Source organism: Zingiber officinale, chromosome 5B, assembly GCF_018446385.1.
Source record: "Zingiber officinale cultivar Zhangliang chromosome 5B, Zo_v1.1, whole genome shotgun sequence".
Taxonomy (NCBI): domain Eukaryota; kingdom Viridiplantae; phylum Streptophyta; class Magnoliopsida; order Zingiberales; family Zingiberaceae; genus Zingiber; species Zingiber officinale.
The window spans coordinates 117,044,014-117,062,362 of record NC_055995.1 but is presented as its reverse complement, the minus strand read 5'-3'; the positions used below and the strand labels follow the sequence as shown (position 1 = coordinate 117,062,362).

General features: G+C 39.9%; 2 protein-coding genes across 6 annotated transcripts; one reads left to right on the top strand and one right to left on the bottom strand.

Moving 5' to 3' along the window:
* Positions 1-1,893: 1,893 nt before the first annotated feature.
* LOC121985497 lies at positions 1,894-4,199 on the bottom strand. Its single transcript, XM_042538990.1, has 2 exons — positions 3,999-4,199; positions 1,894-3,866 (listed from the first exon to the last, which is right to left on the bottom strand). The coding sequence occupies exon 2, from the start codon at positions 3,764-3,766 to the stop codon at positions 2,069-2,071; it is 1,698 nt and encodes a 565-aa protein (XP_042394924.1). The 5' UTR covers positions 3,767-3,866; positions 3,999-4,199; the 3' UTR covers positions 1,894-2,068.
* A 336-nt stretch (positions 4,200-4,535) lies between these two features.
* LOC121985498 (AT-hook motif nuclear-localized protein 1-like) lies at positions 4,536-16,632 on the top strand. Of its 5 annotated transcripts, none has more exons than XM_042538993.1 (10): positions 4,536-4,775; positions 5,527-5,682; positions 11,650-11,737; positions 12,034-12,083; positions 12,657-12,737; positions 14,723-15,088; positions 15,244-15,311; positions 15,424-15,555; positions 15,916-16,077; positions 16,154-16,632. In XM_042538993.1, the coding sequence occupies exons 6-10, from the start codon at positions 14,848-14,850 to the stop codon at positions 16,457-16,459; spliced, it is 909 nt and encodes a 302-aa protein (XP_042394927.1). In that variant the 5' UTR covers positions 4,536-4,775; positions 5,527-5,682; positions 11,650-11,737; positions 12,034-12,083; positions 12,657-12,737; positions 14,723-14,847; the 3' UTR covers positions 16,460-16,632. The 5 variants fall into 5 exon arrangements, with proteins under 5 accessions (XP_042394927.1, XP_042394926.1, XP_042394930.1 ...); XM_042538992.1 differs by having other exon boundaries at positions 12,013-12,083; XM_042538996.1 differs by lacking the exon at positions 5,527-5,682.
* Positions 16,633-18,349: the final 1,717 nt, after the last annotated feature.

The following is an 18,349-nucleotide window of genomic DNA, read 5'->3' as shown; positions in this document are numbered from 1 at the left end:
TCATACTTGTGAAGTTGAGTGTGATAGACAAAAATTACAGAAATATATATGTACATAAAGTCGATTAATCTTAAAAGTAGATGATCTTTTTATTTGATTCATTTATGGGATAAATCTGAAACATACATTATACACAATGAAGAGCTTGGTGTGTGTACCCAAACTAGATGGTCTTCTTAAAAGTAGATGACCTTCTTATTTGATTCGTTTACGCAAGCACAGTAGAGCTGTCAGACGGGTCAACCCATGGCGGGGCGGGGCGGGCCATCAACTTGGCGAGTTGGGAAATTTCCAACCCAACCCAATCCAAGGCGGGTCGCGGAGTCCTAATTACTATTCCTCTTCGTTGCATAATTTTATATCAGTTTATTATCTTTCTTTATTATAATTTAAAAATAAAAATAGTACTTTTGACCCAACATAAGTACTTGTTTATGTCCATTTATATTTTAAATACATATTTATGAATACATTTGATTGATAAAATATTTTTGAAGTAAAACATTGAAAATATGAACTATTTGTTTAAAAAATTTGATAGGCCCGCGGGTTGGCCCGCCAAACCCGCGACCCGCCTTGGATTGGGTTGGGTTGGAAATTTCCTAACCCGCCAAGTTGATTGCCCGCCCCGCCCCGCCAAATGGTTGGCCCGCCACGGGCCGACCCGCCCCGCCATGTGTTGACCCGTCTGACAGCTCTAGTTGTTATCACCTCATGCTCTATCGCCACATGCTATTGTTACCAGCGCCATTATCGTTTGTTGCTAGCGCCGTTGCCATCGTTCCACCGATACTCCACAGCAAATGTTTTTTTGGCTGAGATGAAGTTTTCTTTCTTGATCTCTTTCGTTTACGAATTTGAAAAAATATATAGTATTAATTTTTCATATATTCATATTTTTATTTGCTAGTTAAATATGTCAAATATTTACGGATATTGAGGTTTTCCATGCATTTCATGTTAATTTGTTATATAGAGATGATCAATTTCATCGACGATCGTTCAAAAATTTAATCAGTATCATTTATTGATTGAATAGACTCATTATATAATTTACACGGATATTTTATAATAACCACATGCATAGGGAAATAATAGTCTTTAGGATAAAAATTAAAATTGGATACTTATATGACTAAAAAATATATGTTTATAATATAAACATTTGATTTAGTACCTTGACAAATATGTATGAAAATAAGGGATCAATAACTCTTAAATCAGTTATATCAATTTTATTTATTATTTGTTTTTGAATTATTGGAAAAATAATCATTAAATTCGGTGATTATGTTTTTAAAATATTATATTGATGATAAATTAGGTGAAATAGTAATGTTGAGGTATTTTAAGAAAATATGAAATAAACCTACTTAAAACATGATATATCCTCCACCACCTCCTCCTCCTGAGATGCTGATTCGAATGAGAACATCTTGAGTATAATGTGAATGGATTCACCCTTGTATTATTTTTTAAAATTTATTAAATTCACCCTATTTAAAAATCTTGACTACACCATTGCTTCCATGTAAGATTTGCAAATAGAAATAAGATACATGATTTACTGTAAAAGTTATTATATAATTTACCTTCCTCCGTATAATATAAATATGAGAAACGTAAATATAATCATTTTTTACTATACTATATTTCTATTGCAATGAATTTTAGATGAAAAACTTTCTTTCATCAGACCATCCTTTTTGGATCTTCTCAACGCAGCAGAATGTATTTGTATCAGCCAATTCAGTTATTCTGTTTCCTAGTCGTGCAGAAGGTGTGAACTGGTTAAATGGATTATACGTTTCAATTTTAATGGCCTTGTGGATCTAACAGCTGCACTCAAACGTCCAGAATGGGAGGGTTGGCAGAAGTCACCATGTTGCTAGCTTTTATCGTAGAAAATTCTTGTAATATTAAACAATGGTTTAAAAATTTAAAAGTACATGCGTATGTCCAAAGTCATAACATCGTACTCGTTTAACTCTATACACCAATACAGCAAGTTCACATTTCAATACGAGACAGTCTGCGCATCACAAAGCGCGTCATAGTTTACCTCAGATTATGTTTGATGATCCGACATCGCAGGCTTGGCAATGGCATCCACTTCCACCTGCATTCGCAGACAATCGTCCAAGTCTCCACTCCCAACGCACTCCAACATGGCTTTTGCATCTAGCTCTCTTCCGTATCTCCACAGGTAGTTCAAGCCAACAAGTAGCTCAGTAATGGCGGCTTCGGTCTTCTTTTGATCTGCGAAATACAGCGTCTGCAGCAGCAGAACGTTTGAGCTCGAAACGGCACTCTGCTGCTGCTCGAAGCTCCGATCGGACTGCCAACGGATCATGTTGTGAGCCAATGGAGCTAGCCATTCCAGTATCCTCGCCACTGCAGCACTCCACTCTGCAGCAAGAACAGGGTCGTAGACAGAGGAAGCCAAATTGGTAGCGTACGATTTCAGCCTGGCTCGCAGCGATGCCTTGATGCTGGTAGTTAGCATGCTGTAGAGGTCATCTCTCGCGTCCGGGCCGATCAAATTGGGGGAGGCCGCCAGCTTCTCGATCACAATGATGACATTAGCATAATGCAGAGAAAGCGCGGCCGCGCCGAGGGTCATCGCCGCAGCGTTCGCCAAATGGGAGGTTGGTTCTGTCTCAAACACTTGCTTAAGGTTGGCCTTCGGGCTTGCGCCATCGGCAGCATTGGACTTGCGAAAGCCAGGCTCTAGAGGTATGCAGCTCTGAAGAACCACCGGCTGGTTGCCACCAATCATGCAACCTCCGAAGGGGCTGCCGGCCACCGGCCACTTTGTGCGGGGACTGTGGCGCTTCCGAACCGGAGGAGGCAAGCCGGCCCTATTGGTTTCTATAGGCCCAGATCTGCTCTCTTGCCGTGGGGGAACCAGCGGCCCTGAGTCGAACAGATGGTGTGCATCGCTATCGGATGAATGCGGAATAACCCCGGCGACGGAGTGGCTGCGGGAGAGGCGGAAGGTTGGCTTCCGGCGGGAAGTGGAGAAGTCGGAAATGTGGGAATTTTTATGTAGTCCGAAGATTCGACTCATCCTGCCAGCGATGGAGAAGAGAGAGCGGCCGAGAAGGCGGACGATGTAATCGTAGGTCCGCACCCAAAGGGAGGCCTCGCGCAGGTACTTCACCCGCTGCCGCTGCCAGAGCACCTTTTGCTTGAAATCGACCGCGCCGCCGCTCCCTTGGCGTTGGCCACCGGAATCGGGGTTGGCGAGCATCCGCCGCAGACCCTGCTCCAGTTCCGCCAGCACCTCCAGCTCGTGGTGGAGGTCGGCGCCCGCGGCGATGAACTGCTCCATCTTCTTGACCTTGCGCTCCATCTTGCGGCCAGTGAACTCGAAACCATGGGGGTCGGCCCCGGTCCGGACCAGATCCGCGAAAGCGGCGTCGAACCGCTGCAGCGCGGGGTCGGAGCAGCGGCGGCTGAGGCCGGCGACGGCACGGGCGAGGGCGCAGAGCGCGTCCTCCATCTCCCCCCTCGCCAGCGCCAGGAGGTGGCGATCATCGTCGGCGACGAGCTTGCGCACGCCCTCGAGGCAAAGGGCCTCGTCGCGCATCCGGGCGAAGCAGTCATCGCGAAGGGCGTGCCACAACTGGACGACCTTCGACATCAGACGCGCCACCTCGAAGGCCAGGACGCCAACGGTGGCTACTCTCTCCGGTTCGCCTCCGCCATTCCTCTTCACGAGCCACATGCGGCCCAGCCAAGATTCCGACTTTACCTTCCTCATGGCCAAAGACCTCGACGCCGATGGCGGAGCACACTCCCAAAACGTCAATCGAACGACCGATCACAAGATTTCGGTGGAAACAATAAATGCAGCTAAAGATCTGCAGTAGAAAGAGATAAAGATTACAGAAACACTGCACGACATGTGGAAACAAGTGCAAAGTTGGAATCTTTTTGGTGCTCGCTCGCTTGATCTCTTTGGAGATCAAGTAGGAAGCAACGAGGAAGCTTACTTCCTCTGTGGCTACTGCAGAAGAGCAGGAGGAGATATTGTCGTCGAGGTGGCGGTGGTGGCGCCGCTCCAGCAGAAGGCAATTATTAGCAGCGCCCGCCCGGCAGCTGCGCTGCGCTGCGCTGCCCCATCGTCTTAATTGCGGCGAGGTGAGCCTCCTCGCCCACTCAACTCAAGCGGCGCCTACAAAAGTAGGCAGAAAACATCGGGATTAATATTTAATACGATAATCAGCAAGCGCTTTCAGAACAAGTAAAAAAACATTGATAGCTTAATCGACTAGTTTAATTCTTTTATGAAAAACGGATTAATGATTTTCGAAAAATAATTTCGACGATCATGAACGAATGACCCTCAATCTTGTCATTTTCTGCTTAATTCTTGCTGGATTTGATGTCGTGTTCTTCTGATACATCTAATCGCTGTCGAGATTTTAGGCTGGCAATTGCTCCACTGATGTAACCTTTATGCCTTCCCATGTTTCGTAGTTAATTAAATCATTAACGTTTTTGCTGGCACCTTTAACGTTTTTGCTCGAAGATGAGGATCGTGCGCCATCCGGTCCGGTTCATTTTAATTTCCCGGGCCAACGTATTCAAGCGAACGCCGGTTTAAAGAGAACCTCCGGTTTCTGCTTCTTCGTCTTCTTTCCCCACCGCCGATGAGGATCCCGAAGCAGAGAGGGCGGCGGCCGTCCATCCTTCCGCCGCCATCGATTCTTTGCAGGCCTAGCGATTGGCCTACATCGACTGCTTGGTCGCTCTCTTGTTCTGCTACGGTACGCTTTCCTCTTTCTCCCCTGGAGCATTGTGTTGTTTATGCCATACCTGAACCGTATGCCCCATCGTATCGAGTAGTGTTGTTGACGTCTTTGAGATATCGAAATTATCATTGCCATTTGCGATGGAATCGTTGTAAAAAGTTTCTCTTGAGTCCTATCTGACGAAGTTGATTGTGTTGCTACTTGTTCGTTGGAGCGCTTGACAACGCACAAAGATGATAGCGCCTTTAAAGTGTTTGTGTTAATTTCAGAGCGAACTTAGCTGAACGATACTATGCTTCTTCATTTGTGTGCATTCTTAAGGTTGGGCTGCGCTATCTATTGCTAATTGACGTTTGCACAATTTGCAATTTCGAGCTTTCTCGGTCCTTCTTTTATGAAATGTACAGAAGCACGCTTGTTGTAGTGTCTATATTAATTTGAAGTGAAAGAGGTAGCTCAGTTATCTAAGAAACTAGAATCTGTATTTACGAGAGCTATAATGTTGAGACTATATTAGGATCAGTTTGTGTAGGGAGGACCAAAACCTGAGGATCAGTGAGGTTAAGATTTAACATTAGAAAAATGACCTATATCATGCAATTAATCTGTATCAGAATAACTAACATTATTAATATTACTGCTTAGAGAGTTGTTCAGCTATGGTTTAATATTTGACTATTTTTGTGCAATGAGCAGGATATCTAAAATTAATATAACTGACGATAAGTTCGTTAACAAAAATTGTTGCTCCTGTGGGCTACTGCAGATGGTTCATGCAAGGGAGTTGTCACATATAAGCTAGGGGTCAATTCCGAACAGGTTCAGAATGTCCTGTTGATTGTCTCAACCCCTGCATGTGCTATTATTACTGGGCGAAGTCCTCCGTGATTTACCTTTTTCCAGGAAGTATGGGGCCGCTAAGGTGATGATTTCATCTTTTGCCACAACTAACAAAAATTGTTTGGTGCAAGAAACACTTGATTGGTTTAAATTTTAAGAATGTCCAGGATTGAATAGCCAAATTGAATTGTCAATTTCATCTTTACAAAATGAATTAAATTGACCAAACATGAGAGCAGTTGGGAAATATTGCTGAAGCAATCTAATTCCCAACAAAAATATATATGACAATATCAATCAAAAGCCATAACAAATTGGTTCAGCCTTGATTACATTGTAGTTTCTGCCCAAATTGCTCGGAACTATGAACAAGTTTATTATTGAACTGATAGTCAATATACAGTTCACTAGCTATACTGGAAGCATGAGACTAATAATATGTTCATTAATTTTCACTAATTATTTTAAATTTGTTGATTAATGAAATGTGAAAAAAATCAACACAGATTTTTAAGATTTTTGTTGATTAGGAAACTAAAAAAGTAATAACAAGAATGAATATGATAATTGACATATCATTTTTCTACATATAAACCTCTCTATATACATAATATTAATTTGGTTTTAACGGCTTATACAAGTTCAAGGTACAACTAGCTGAAACAGGTGATTACCTAGTATGGAAAGCAAAGCAAAATGATAAACCAAATTTTCTCTTTGAATCTGTTTCGGGGTATCAATGCCCATCAATGCCCCCATGAGTTGGCTGAGTTGGTATCTACATGGGTCATTGTTTCAATAGATCTTGGGATCAATTCCCAGCGAGTGTCAAATGTCTTGCTGGGTGTGTGCCCCTCATGCAAAGGGCCACTGGGTTAGAGCAAATGTCCTCTATGATTTACCTCTTTCAGAATGTGGGGTCGCCCTGTAGGGACGGTTAAGATGACGATTTCATCTTTTGCTCCAAATATGCATCAACAATGGTTACCTAACTTACCTGCTCTATCTCTAGTAATGAATACCCTTCTGACTTGCAAATTCTGATTGCGTTTATATTTTTATTTATCACAAATTTGAAACTTCAGGTTTCCTTCAAATTAGTACATATATAAGGCAAAAATATTTCCTTTATGAAAGAAATTGGAAAAGTCAAATGTGCTTTTAACAATGTAAAAATAAGTTAATTAGATTGATTTTCCTTCTGTAATTTAGTTGTAAAATCGTTTACAGTCAGATATGTCTAAGCTTTTTTGGGTGATTATATAAAGTGTTTTGAACAGAATGGGTGTATACATCTGAGCAGATCTACTAAATACTCTGATGTGGGACCATTCGTTTCATTTTGAGCACAGAGGTTTGGATGTTGCAATTATCCATTCTAGTCATCGACCTAACGTTGAGTTTAGTCCTTGAAAGGAGGGGAACCATGAGAGCGCAATAACATCGTACAGTTTGTGAATTATATGCCAGTCAGACATTGACTCAACGTAGATTTAGTTTTGTATTAGATGTCAGTGGTGACACCAAGAGGCTTCTCTCGGATGTCCTGCTTCTTAAGACATTTGATCTCTGTCCACCAGATTCCTACTTTTGGAATAAAAATTGCTACATCTTCTTTGACGACTTTGAGTTAGCTCATTCGGTTTCATTTGCCCTCCATTCCATTGTGCTTGTGTAGCCACTTCATTAAAATTTTGTCCTTTCGGATGGGTCTAATGGCTAGCGCATGAGGTGTTGTCACAATGAGGTCTGGGGTTCGAATCTCGGCAAAACCGAGGTAAATACCTCCCTTATGTGCTAGTCACTATTCCAAAGGCTAGTAGCCACCCGTGATTTACCTCCTCCGTGTTGACCCTGGGACGGGTTGGCGGGAGCGCTGGGGGCGAGCGTATTCGCCTTTTTTGCCACAATTGTGTAGCCACCATGATATTCCAAAGGCTAGTAGCTGCCCGTGATTTACTTCATTCGTATTGGCCTTGGGACGGGTTGGCGGGCGCTAGGGGCGAGCGTATTCGCCTTTTGCCATAATTGTATAGCCACCATGATACAGCGGCTAGCACATGAGGTGTTGTCATCATGAGGTCTGGGGTTCGAATCTCGGCAAAGCTGAGGTAAATGTCTTCCTTATGTGTTAGTCACTATTCCAAAAGCTAGTAGCCGTCCGTGATTTACCTCCTCCGTATTGGCCTTGGGACGGGTTGGCGGGGGCGCTCGGGGCGAACGTATTCGCCTTTTGCCATCTTGTGTAGCCACCATTTCGCCCCGGGGCTATGGTGCAGCGGTAGGGCATTCAGGTTGTCATCCAGACATCCACGGTTCGAGCCCCAGCCATGACGAATTTGCAGGAATTTTTCCTCCAAATGAGGCACGCAACTAAAGGATGTTGGGCTCTTGAGCTGTCCGCTGCTAGCGCTTCCCGATTTATCTGGTGGTCGGTGGGAAAACTTCCACGAGACCGGGCCGATCACACCAGGCTCGACGTTACCCAGCCTGGTTAATCATTTTTTTGTGTAGCCACCATTTCGTCCCCTTGGGACGGTCTAGTGGTTAGCACATGAGGTGTTGCCATCATGAGGTCTGGGTTTGAATTTCGGCAAAGCCGAGGTAAATGCCTCCCTTATGTGCTAGTCATTATTCCAAAGGCTAGTAGTCGTCCGTGATTTACCTCCTCTGTGTTGGCTATGTGACGATTTGGCGGGGGCGCTAGGGGCGAGCGTTAGACTCGACCCCGGGCTAGGTCTGGCCCGGACCCGGCCTGGGCCCGTAACCGGGTCAACGGGCCAGTTGTCCGTTGACCCGGTTCGCCGGGTCGAATCGGAACCGGCCCGGCAACTTGCCGGGTCGGTTCCGGTCCGTTGGTGCAAAACCGGCAGACCGCCGGTTCGGCCCGCCAATTCAACATTTGTTTGTTTTTTTTTATCGGCTTGAACCGCTGGTTAACCGGCGGTTCATAGTCGTTGGGAGAGGGTGGGGGGGGGGGGTTGGATATTTTTTTCAACGGTTAGGATCATTTGACCGTTTTTTGATCAATGACTATGATTTAGTGTCCGTTACTATCAAAACTCTATAAATAGAGAGCTTATTTCATTATTTTCACACACATCTTCTCTACTCTTAATCTCAATTTCATATTCTCTACACGCTTTCGTTTCCAATTTTCAATTACAATGGAAGGAGGCCGCGGAGGTGCGTCATCTCGAGCTCGGAAGGGAAAGGAAACAATGAATCCGCGGGAGGAGGACCCCAACATTCAATCCATCGATGATGAGATCGAGTATTTTCCGAATTCGACACTCGAAACACAAGGAAGTATCGATGCAATTATTTCTAAGGTTCGGGAACTTCCTCCTCTAAAGTCTTCTATTTTCACTAAATATTTTGAGAAGGTCACTCTTCCATCGAGAGAAATGCATTTTAAATGTAAGCACTGAAATGCTTCCTACAAATTCCAAGCCAGTGACGGCTATGGGTCGTTGAAACGGCATGTGGAAACGAAGCACCCGACGAAATTTGGACTCGACCGTTCTCAAACACAATTATCAAGATTTTCTTCAACTAGCGGTAATACCGATTCCGGTTTATTTTTATATTCGAATAATAAATTAAGAGAATCATTAGCTATTTGTTTTCGTAGAACATGTTTCTTTTATTTTTGGATCTAAATGCACATTTGAAGATTTTGTAAAGAATCTCTTAATCCATGTGCTAAATGTGTTCCTAGAACTACACTTACTCGTACAATTAAAAAATTAGTAAAACAAGGAAAAAAGAATTTAATTGATGAATTTAGTAAATTAGATAATAAAATTTCTTTATGTTCCGATATTTGGAGTGATCATTGGCAAACATATTCGTATATGAGTGTGACTTGTCATTGGATCGATAACTCTTGGAACCTCCAAAAAAGATGGTTAGCTTATAGAGTTTTTGATGAATCACATAATGCTTATAACATCGCACAATTATTATGTTTAATTTTAGAAGAATATTGCTTAACTCAAAATATTTTCAATATCATTAGATAATGCTAGTTCCAATACCGTTTGTATAGATGATCTAAAATTTGTTTGCCAACTTATTATTGGCGGTTTATTTTTTCATATTCGTTGTGTATGCTATGTTTTAAATTTATGTGTTCAAGATGGTTTAAAATTTTTAGAAAGTTATATTAACCCAATTAGAATTGCAATTTCTTATTTATGGTCTCATCTATCTATAATGAAATAATGAGGTAGGTTTTGTAAAACTAATGGAATGAGACCTAAAAAATTTCCACGTGATGTATTAACACGTTGGAATTCAACATACCAATTATTACAAGATTCATTTGAATATAAAGAATTATTATGTTCATTTTTTGCACAAAATACTAATACTAATATATATTTATTTTCACAACAATGGAATATTTGTAGTAGTTTTTGTGAAATTTTAAAAGTATTTAATGATACAACTGAACAACTTTCCGGTGTTTATTATCCGCTCAATTAGTTTTAGAAAATTTTTCTAATATATTATTAGTTTTAAATGAACATATTAATAATGAATCTTTATCTCCTTACATCTTAGCTATGAAAACTAAATGGAAAAAGTATTCTTATTTTATTCATAAAATTTATTTAATTGCATTTGTTTTAGATCCTAAATTTAAATTAGAAGTTTTACAAAAAATGTTAACTTTATATTACGACGCTTTAATTCCAATTAAAGATTCTTCTTCTCATGATCCAGTTAAAATTATGTATAATGTTAGAATTTATTTATATGATATTTATAATCAATATTATGCAAAATATGGAACACAAATTAATATTTCTGAAATACAACAAACTACTAGTAGTAATTTAAAACTTACAAAAGCACAACTTTTATTAAAAGAACGGACAAAACGCCCACGAGGATCCTCAAGTTTTACACAGGAACTTGAGAATTATTTTACGACTTCTTTTGATTTTAATGAAGTAGATAGCGAAAATTTCAATATCTTAAAGTGGTGGTCACAGAAGGCTCAAAGTTTTCCCGTCCTCTTCATGATCGCCAAAGAAATTTTAGCTTGTCCAGTGTCAACTGTTGCTGTGAAGCAGACGTTCAGTACCAACACCAACATATTAGATGAACGACAATCAACTTTGTCTCCCGACTTATTGGAAGCCCAAGCATTACTGGACGATTGGACCAGAGCGGAGAAAAGAATCCAAGGAATGTAACTTTCAGATGACGAAGTGGAAGATTTTGATACTGAAGGAATGAATACGACATGAATGAGAAATGGAAGCAAGTGAAAATGTAAAAGAATAAAAATATAAAAGAACTACGTGGACTTTTATTCTCCTAAGGGATACGTAGGCAACTTAAATAAGTGCAAACCTTTTTTTCAATAAATTTTAATTTGTAATTTGTAATTTTTAATGTTTAATTTATAATTTATAATTTATAATTTTTTTAACATAATAATCTTGAACCGTAACGAATCGTGAACCGGCGGTTCCGAACCGTGCACCGTAACCGTCTTAGCGGTTAAGGTTAAGGGTCGACCTGCCTGGAACCGTCGAACCGACGGTTCTGAACCGTTGAACCGACGATTCCGAACCATGGTCAGGTCTAACGAGCGTATTCGCCTTTTGTCATCTTGGGTAGCCACCATTTCCATATCCTTGCCAAATAGTTATCATGTGAAAACAAGTTGTTAAATTCAGTCTTTTTTTTTTTTTCAGTTTTGTGTCGACAATATATCGAGAATTAAAGAAGTGAAATGCTGAGTGGAAACTTAATTAATCACAGCGGCTATATTTGTGCAGTCTCATAATTCCATCAACTTTAAATTTTTAGCTCCCGAATCTAGTGAATATTAGTTTTTTTTATTACATTATCCTTATTTTCTGACTATATGCCTGGTGTTCTCCCAAAAGAAGGTTGGCAAAATTACAAAAATCAGATTGGCACAACTAAACAAAACAAATGGTCGACACTCAGCCTTTTGTGCACTTTAAGGCTAGATTCATCTTTAAAAGGGTTGCATTGTGGTATATAAAAGCTTTTTCTTTTGCAGGAGATTTTATACGCTGGAGAGCAAGCAAAGCAACATGTGGACTTATCGGACAGTGGAGGGAGGGAGCCTAGGTGAACTGGTGGATGAGGTATGACTCCATCTTCAAGTTTTTCTCCTATATCCAATCCTATTTCATAACTTCCATTTAATGTTTAAAGATTTCCTAGATAGTTTAGCATTGGATGCTGTATTCTATTTACACTTTAATTATTACCTGCAGCTTTGCTTCAGGTTTTTGTTTTCTCCTTTTTAAGTGTGCTGATAAAAAAAAAAAAGATGTCTGAGCACTTTCTCCCCTTTTGTTTTATGCAATAAATCTGCAGTTGGACACTTAAATATTGTCGAATTTGTTGATTAATGTAGAATTGTATCCCTTCTTCCAAGGTTTTTTATTGGAAACTGCAGTCATTCAAAAACAAGGGGAAGAGGACAAGGTATTCTATTTTCTTTTTGAATCACATTGTTACATTTCATATCTTTTTTCTTGATGCATTGACTAATGCCAACCTCTAGCTTCACAGTTCATTACCCATGTGGATTTTTAGTTATCTTAAAAAGTTATTAGGTTTGAACTGGTGGAATAATCCAAGGCGGGTGACTAGAAGCAGTATCTTGCAGAATAGTATATATTTTTTAAACATTTTCTTAAATTTAAATAAAAAATAACATCAATTCAGTAAACACATATTACGATGTCCATTTGAATTAATAGATATTTGCGATCCCTTTGCAATTTTAATATGCATGTAGACATTTTATTATGAGAAAGTTAGTAAAAATTTAGAAGACTGGGATGAATTTCAGATTTAATAAGTTTGATGCGAAATTCTTAGTTTGTCCTTTTTCTTGCATGCTTTACTATTAAGTTAGATTCCAGTGGATGCTTACGGATATCCAATTCATTTAGTTGGGGTATAGATTCTAGTTTCAAGCTTATGGCATGAGTATCATTAGAGGAATGAATACTTATGATCACTCTTTGTTAATTAATTTGATCAAAATTGTAGCTGAACCCAACAGCTGAAAAGGTGCCTTTGGTGACAAGGATCCTCTCAAGGTGGCTGGCTTGGACTTTGGAGTGATTCCAGGTGTGCATCTAAATGTTCATAATCCTCAAATTGTAACTATATTTATTAAAGGCGCATTTCTCCCTTTCTTGATTAAAATGTGATGATAAAAAGGACTCGACCTTAAGTCTTTATTGTTCTTTTGAAACCAAATATCCTCTGCATAAAATCTTAGATTATGCAAAATCCATCAGAGATAGAGTTTTACAATATTCACTAGGAACCTAAAATTCAGGCCAAATTTACAGTTATGTTGTAAGATTTAGATATTATGAAGCAATTTGGTAAAATGTAATACAGAGATAAATGCAGATGGTGAATAATACTAAATACTACACCCTGACAGTTGGGTCAGAGACATACAGTCGCAGGAGACGACGACCATGAACGCGAAAGTTTAATGCAGCTTGGAAATTGAGATTGAGCTACTCTTCTTTTATCTCTAGCTCTCACAGAAATTTCCTTTCCTACTCCCAGTTTCTCTTCTCCTGCCACTGCTCCTCTCTCTCTCTGAATCTGTGCCATCTAATAATACTTAATTGCTTCTCTCACACCGCGTGCATGCATTGCCTCTCCTGTGTGTGTGTTGGGATGTGAACCTCTTCCTACTGTGAGACAGATGATTCCTCTCTATAATACTTTGTTTTTTTTAAGCATTCAAGCATTCACTTACATCCAAGAACTGTGCTGGACCAAGCTGTTTTCACGCTCTGCTCTCTCTCCCAGTCACCTGTTTATCTCGATGACGAGTGGAAAATATGACTTTGTTTACCTGGATTAAAGAAAGGTTTACCATTGTTTACCTGGGTTGAAAAAGGAAACTAGGAGGAAGGAACTCCTAAGCTTCTGGGTAGGTACTGGTTTTGAAGTCCAATCTTGTCCGTTCATTGAGCAGGCACAGCTGGCTCTGTGTAATACTGGAGAAATTCCTCCATCTGATTCATTTTAAGAAATGCAAGCTCTGGCAAGGTCGACCAGGGATTGTTGGCAAGGGCTCAGAGTCCTTGTTATTGTCTCAAGCATGGTTGAGAGTGGCGACGAGCAAGGTGATTGATGAGGTTTTAGAGATTGTCAATGATAGCTCAGAGAGCTCAACAAGATTTAGAGAGGTCGACAAGGCTCAAGGAACATCAATCATGGTGAAGGTGCAAGCTATAGGCTAAGAGATTTAGAGGATGAGAATTCTTATTATGTCATATGAATAATTTTTATACATTATCTAAAACATAATTTTTTATAAATGGATCAATTCATTCATTTTGACTTATTTATATATTCAAACTAGATCACATGACTAATATTACAACTAAAGGCTAGGATAAAAATATGAATATATTTTCTATCCAATTTTTCCTTCTTCCTCCTCCCTTCTCTCCTTTCACCTCACCCTGGAAGGAAAACATATAGACAATATCACTTTTCTTGGTACTTGGCTTAATAAGACCCTACCAAGTTAGAATAAGTAAACAATTTCATTTCCACGTGAAGAAGGCTCCTTTTGCTGCCTCAATATTACAATTTTCATTTCTTTTCTTTTCAAAAGCTACCATATAGAAAAAGAAGACTCTGGATGGAAACGTCATGCATGAAAGACTGCTACTGCTGTGCAATTAAATGCCTAGTTTTAGTGCTTTTTCCTCTTTCATATTTTAATTCTTGAATTGTCTTTTGCTTTCTTCCTTCTTTTGTTTTCTTTTTATTGTTTTCATGCTGGACTTATGTCGATGAATTAAAGATAAGAGACGAGCTTCCCAACCTTTTGCCAGTTGCCATCCTTCAATGTCTTCCTTTTGTGTTGCTTATTTTCACCGCATTAACTAAAACAGTGAAAAAGAGTGAGTGAGAGAGAGAGAGATGAGACGAGTAACAAGACGCCAAGAGTTAATATTTAGAGCATAACGGAGGAAACTCAATATTTGAAAGCTAGGGAGGGAAGCTAGCAAGAACGCTCTCGCCTTCACAAAAAGCAACCTTTTTTGTTGATTAATTTCTTTTATTCATGGAAGGAGTGGAACCTGGCGGAATCGCCGTAGATATAGTCGGAGGAACGGAAGCGAAGCAGTACTCTGCATCTTCTACTTCTTCTCCGTCTCCGCCTCCGTCGCCGCCACCGGCATTTCCCTCGGTAGCAATGGCAGGAGCTCATGGTATGGCGGCGGCGCCGGAGTCAGCAGGCCTGGCCACGGGAATGATGGCAGGTGCCAGCGACCTTTTCCGGGGGAAAAAGCGAGGGAGGCCGAGGAAGTACGGGCCCGACGGCATGGCTCTGGCACTGACGTCACCCAGCTCCGGCCCCCCTTTCTCCTCGGGCGGCAAACAAAGTAAAGGCCGGCCGCCAGGGTCGGGCAAGAACCAGCTCCTCGCTGCTCTTGGTAATGATGGATTCCCGTTACTGTCTGCACCACCATCTCTTCCTTCTTTATCTCACTGTTTTTAGTCACGATGCAAATCGCAAATTAAATTATTTTCATGAAAATATATACTACAGAAGTAATTTATAACTTCGATTTGCTTGATCTCTATGTAGGAGAGTGGTTCGCGCACTCAGCTGGTGGAAATTTTACACCCCATGTAGTCACCATTTCTGCAGGGGAGGTGAAATATTTCGAACAAAACTTAGATTTTTCTCTTCTTCTTTTGTTGTTGTTTTAATGTTTTCCTTATTTTCTTTTTGGATATGGATGATTTGATGGGGCATTTGATGAAGGATGTTGCTGCAAGAATACTTTCCTTCTCGCAAAAGGGACCGCAATCTATCTGCATACTATCTGCCAATGGAGCCATCTCCAATGTCACCTTAAGGCAGCCTGGTTCTTCCGGTGGCACCTTGACTTATGAGGTGATTGAGCTGAACACCATTCAATCATTTACTGTGTTTGTTTCTTCTATTAAATGTTCACCATTTTGCATATAATCTGGCATTGTGTTCTGGTCAGAAAGTATCCTTGATGAACTATGTTTAGGAATTAAGGATTATTATCTTTGAGTTGATGGTCTCGTTGGTTCAAAAATGAGAGCACATCATTCAGTTGATGGTTACGCAGAGTTTTGCCAACCACTCTGTAATAACATTTTTGGCATACATGTTGGACAATTAGTATCGAACGAATTCTGATGATACTGTCTGTCGATCACATACTTGTTTATTGAAATTTTCTCATTTTTCTCTCCATCTAATTTTGCTCATGATGATAAGCAGGGCCGGTTTGAGATTCTATCCCTGTCTGGATCCTTCACACTTACTGAAAATGGAGGCATTCGGAGTCGAACTGGCGGGATCAGTGTGTCGCTTGCAGGTCCTGATGGTCGAGTTATTGGTGGAGGGATTGCTGGAACATTGCTTGCAGCTAGTCCAATTCAAGTACTACAAATTGCCTTGTTAAGCTTTGGTTTCACCATGAACACTACCTTAACTTGTTAATCTTTTCCATTATCAGGTGGTGGTTGGAAGCTTCACTCCAAACACTTTCAAAGACCCAAAACCAAAACCCACACCACAACCACCTCCTGAAGCATTGCCCGTAACCGCCGGTCCACTCACAGCCGCAAGGCCTATTTCACAGGCAAACCCCCAAGTCGACTGCGAGACGCCCACCTCAACATTACCCGTCCAACCCCAAGTCGGAAGCATGGATAATGCCACTCCAAACCCTACTCTTCATGCTGCAAGTTGGCATGGACTGCAGTCATCGGAACACAAGCCTTCTCCAGATATAAACATATGCTTGCATGGAGAGTATTGACACTGATGTAATTCTCTTGGCACCTTAACACTACCAAGTTAATCCAATATTTCAGTAATGATTCTGCTAGAAATGCATTAGGTTAGGGATTATTTTAGGAGTTTTCTTGTCGATTGAATAGTGATAAACTGATGGATCCATCTAGATTATGTTATCAAGCTTAAGGTTATTTATTTGGGTTGCTGAACTTGTTTAACCTCATTTATTAAATAGTTTGCTATCTGTACTCTTAACTCTAGCTTCTCTAAATTCATTATGATTTTATCATCGATCTATCAAATAAAATATATATTATTTTATGCACCCATATTATATATATTTATAGGATCAATAATCAAAATATACATACAAATTCCAAACCATTAATAGAATATATGAAAAATTGATTGCCAAAACTTTATATTCTAAAACTAGCCAGTCCTGAACAAACCGTGGTAATGAAGAACAGAGTTAACATCCAATAGATTGGAATTTAATAAGCTTAACAGAAGATTAGGCAGTGCCAAACTATCTCGTGTACACATTTATGCCTGCACTTGTTTAGTTGTTTAGACTACTTGAGATACCTGCTCTCTAAATCACAAACTGGTCATGTATCAAGAAAACTTTTACCGACTTGCCTAATACTGTTAGTCAAAAACATACACGTTAAACAACTTCTTTTAATAATGTCATACTGAAGCAAGTTGGCTAATTTTGAGATTAATTAGCAAGTTTGACTAGTTTTATTAATTTTTGGGTGGTGAAGTGAAGTGTTAGCATAATTATTTTCAGTTTCTAGGCGACCATGACAGCATATAACAGGCCAAAATGGCTAAAAACTTGATGAAGACTTTTTTTCTAGAGGAATAGTGAGATGAAGAAGACATTGTGTGTATATTTTAATTTGCAGCACATAATTATAATGAGCTATGCTGGTTTGGCACATGTGCATCATGAAAGCAATGTGACAATGGTTGAGATTCGTCAGATTAATGGTTTTTCTTTATCATAAAACAATATTTCAGAAGGTAGAAGATGAGAAGATGAACATGAGCAAGCAGGTAATACACACTAAAGAATATTGAACTACCGGAGATTAGGGCAATGACGATGTGGAGATAAGGATATCCTCCAACCTGCAATTATAAATAAAATTAGTGTGACATATCAAAATAAACCTAACTCCTGTCAGTGACCATTAAAACTTGAATGGGAAGCTAAATTTGATGGAATATTCTTCTTTATAGAAGAAAATGAAGTGCAAGAGATTACTAAAAGCATTTGAAAGCAACTGAAGGACCAGTTAGAATAGCATTACATGCATTACTTCCCTCAAAATAAGAATTGAATTACTTATTTAACTTCTTTTGGTTAAAGAGTTTGAGGATGATCACCATGACAATATGATACAAAGTTTATCAGAAAAGGCAGTATTTAAGCTGAAACAATGGAAACCCATGTGAAGGAGTCCAAACACTCACATCAATGAGAAAGAAAAGAAAAGAAAAATTAGAAAAAAGTAGCATCTGAATCCTTAGGGCCTAAAGGGTTGTATTATTACACAACTCATATCACCTGTTTCATCTACAGTGTTTACTAGCCTCAATTAATGCATGTTTCTGGTCCTCAATATCTTTTTTCCTTTTGGCAACGTGGAAATGATCAAGATTCCGGGTGGCTTGAGATCTTCATCCATGCAACTCCACTGTTGCTCCTCTTCCTACAACTTTGATCCAATTGGATTTGTCAGGGAATCTTCTCTACCTCTTGCCATATGCAAATTGTACTTCTTTTAAACCAAAAGTTTAAACAAAGAAATCCGACTGAATAGAATTCAATAAAAATTGATCTGTCACATTCATTTCTCTTTTGCAATTCTTGTCCCCCCTCTTCCATTTCCTTTCTATT

Bases quoted from the DNA above. Each gene is read 5' to 3' on its own strand.
- LOC121985497 (XM_042538990.1), bottom strand. From the start codon at position 3,766: ATGAGGAAGGTAAAGTCGGAATCTTGGCTGGGCCGCATGTGGCTCGTG.
- LOC121985498 (XM_042538991.1), top strand. From the start codon at position 14,716: ATGGAAGGAGTGGAACCTGGCGGAATCGCCGTAGATATAGTCGGAGGA. The intron at 15,312-15,423 runs GTGAAATATTTC...CATTTGATGAAG, and splicing joins TCACCATTTCTGCAGGGGAG to GATGTTGCTGCAAGAATACT. The intron at 16,078-16,153 runs GTACTACAAATT...TTCCATTATCAG, and splicing joins TTGCAGCTAGTCCAATTCAA to GTGGTGGTTGGAAGCTTCAC.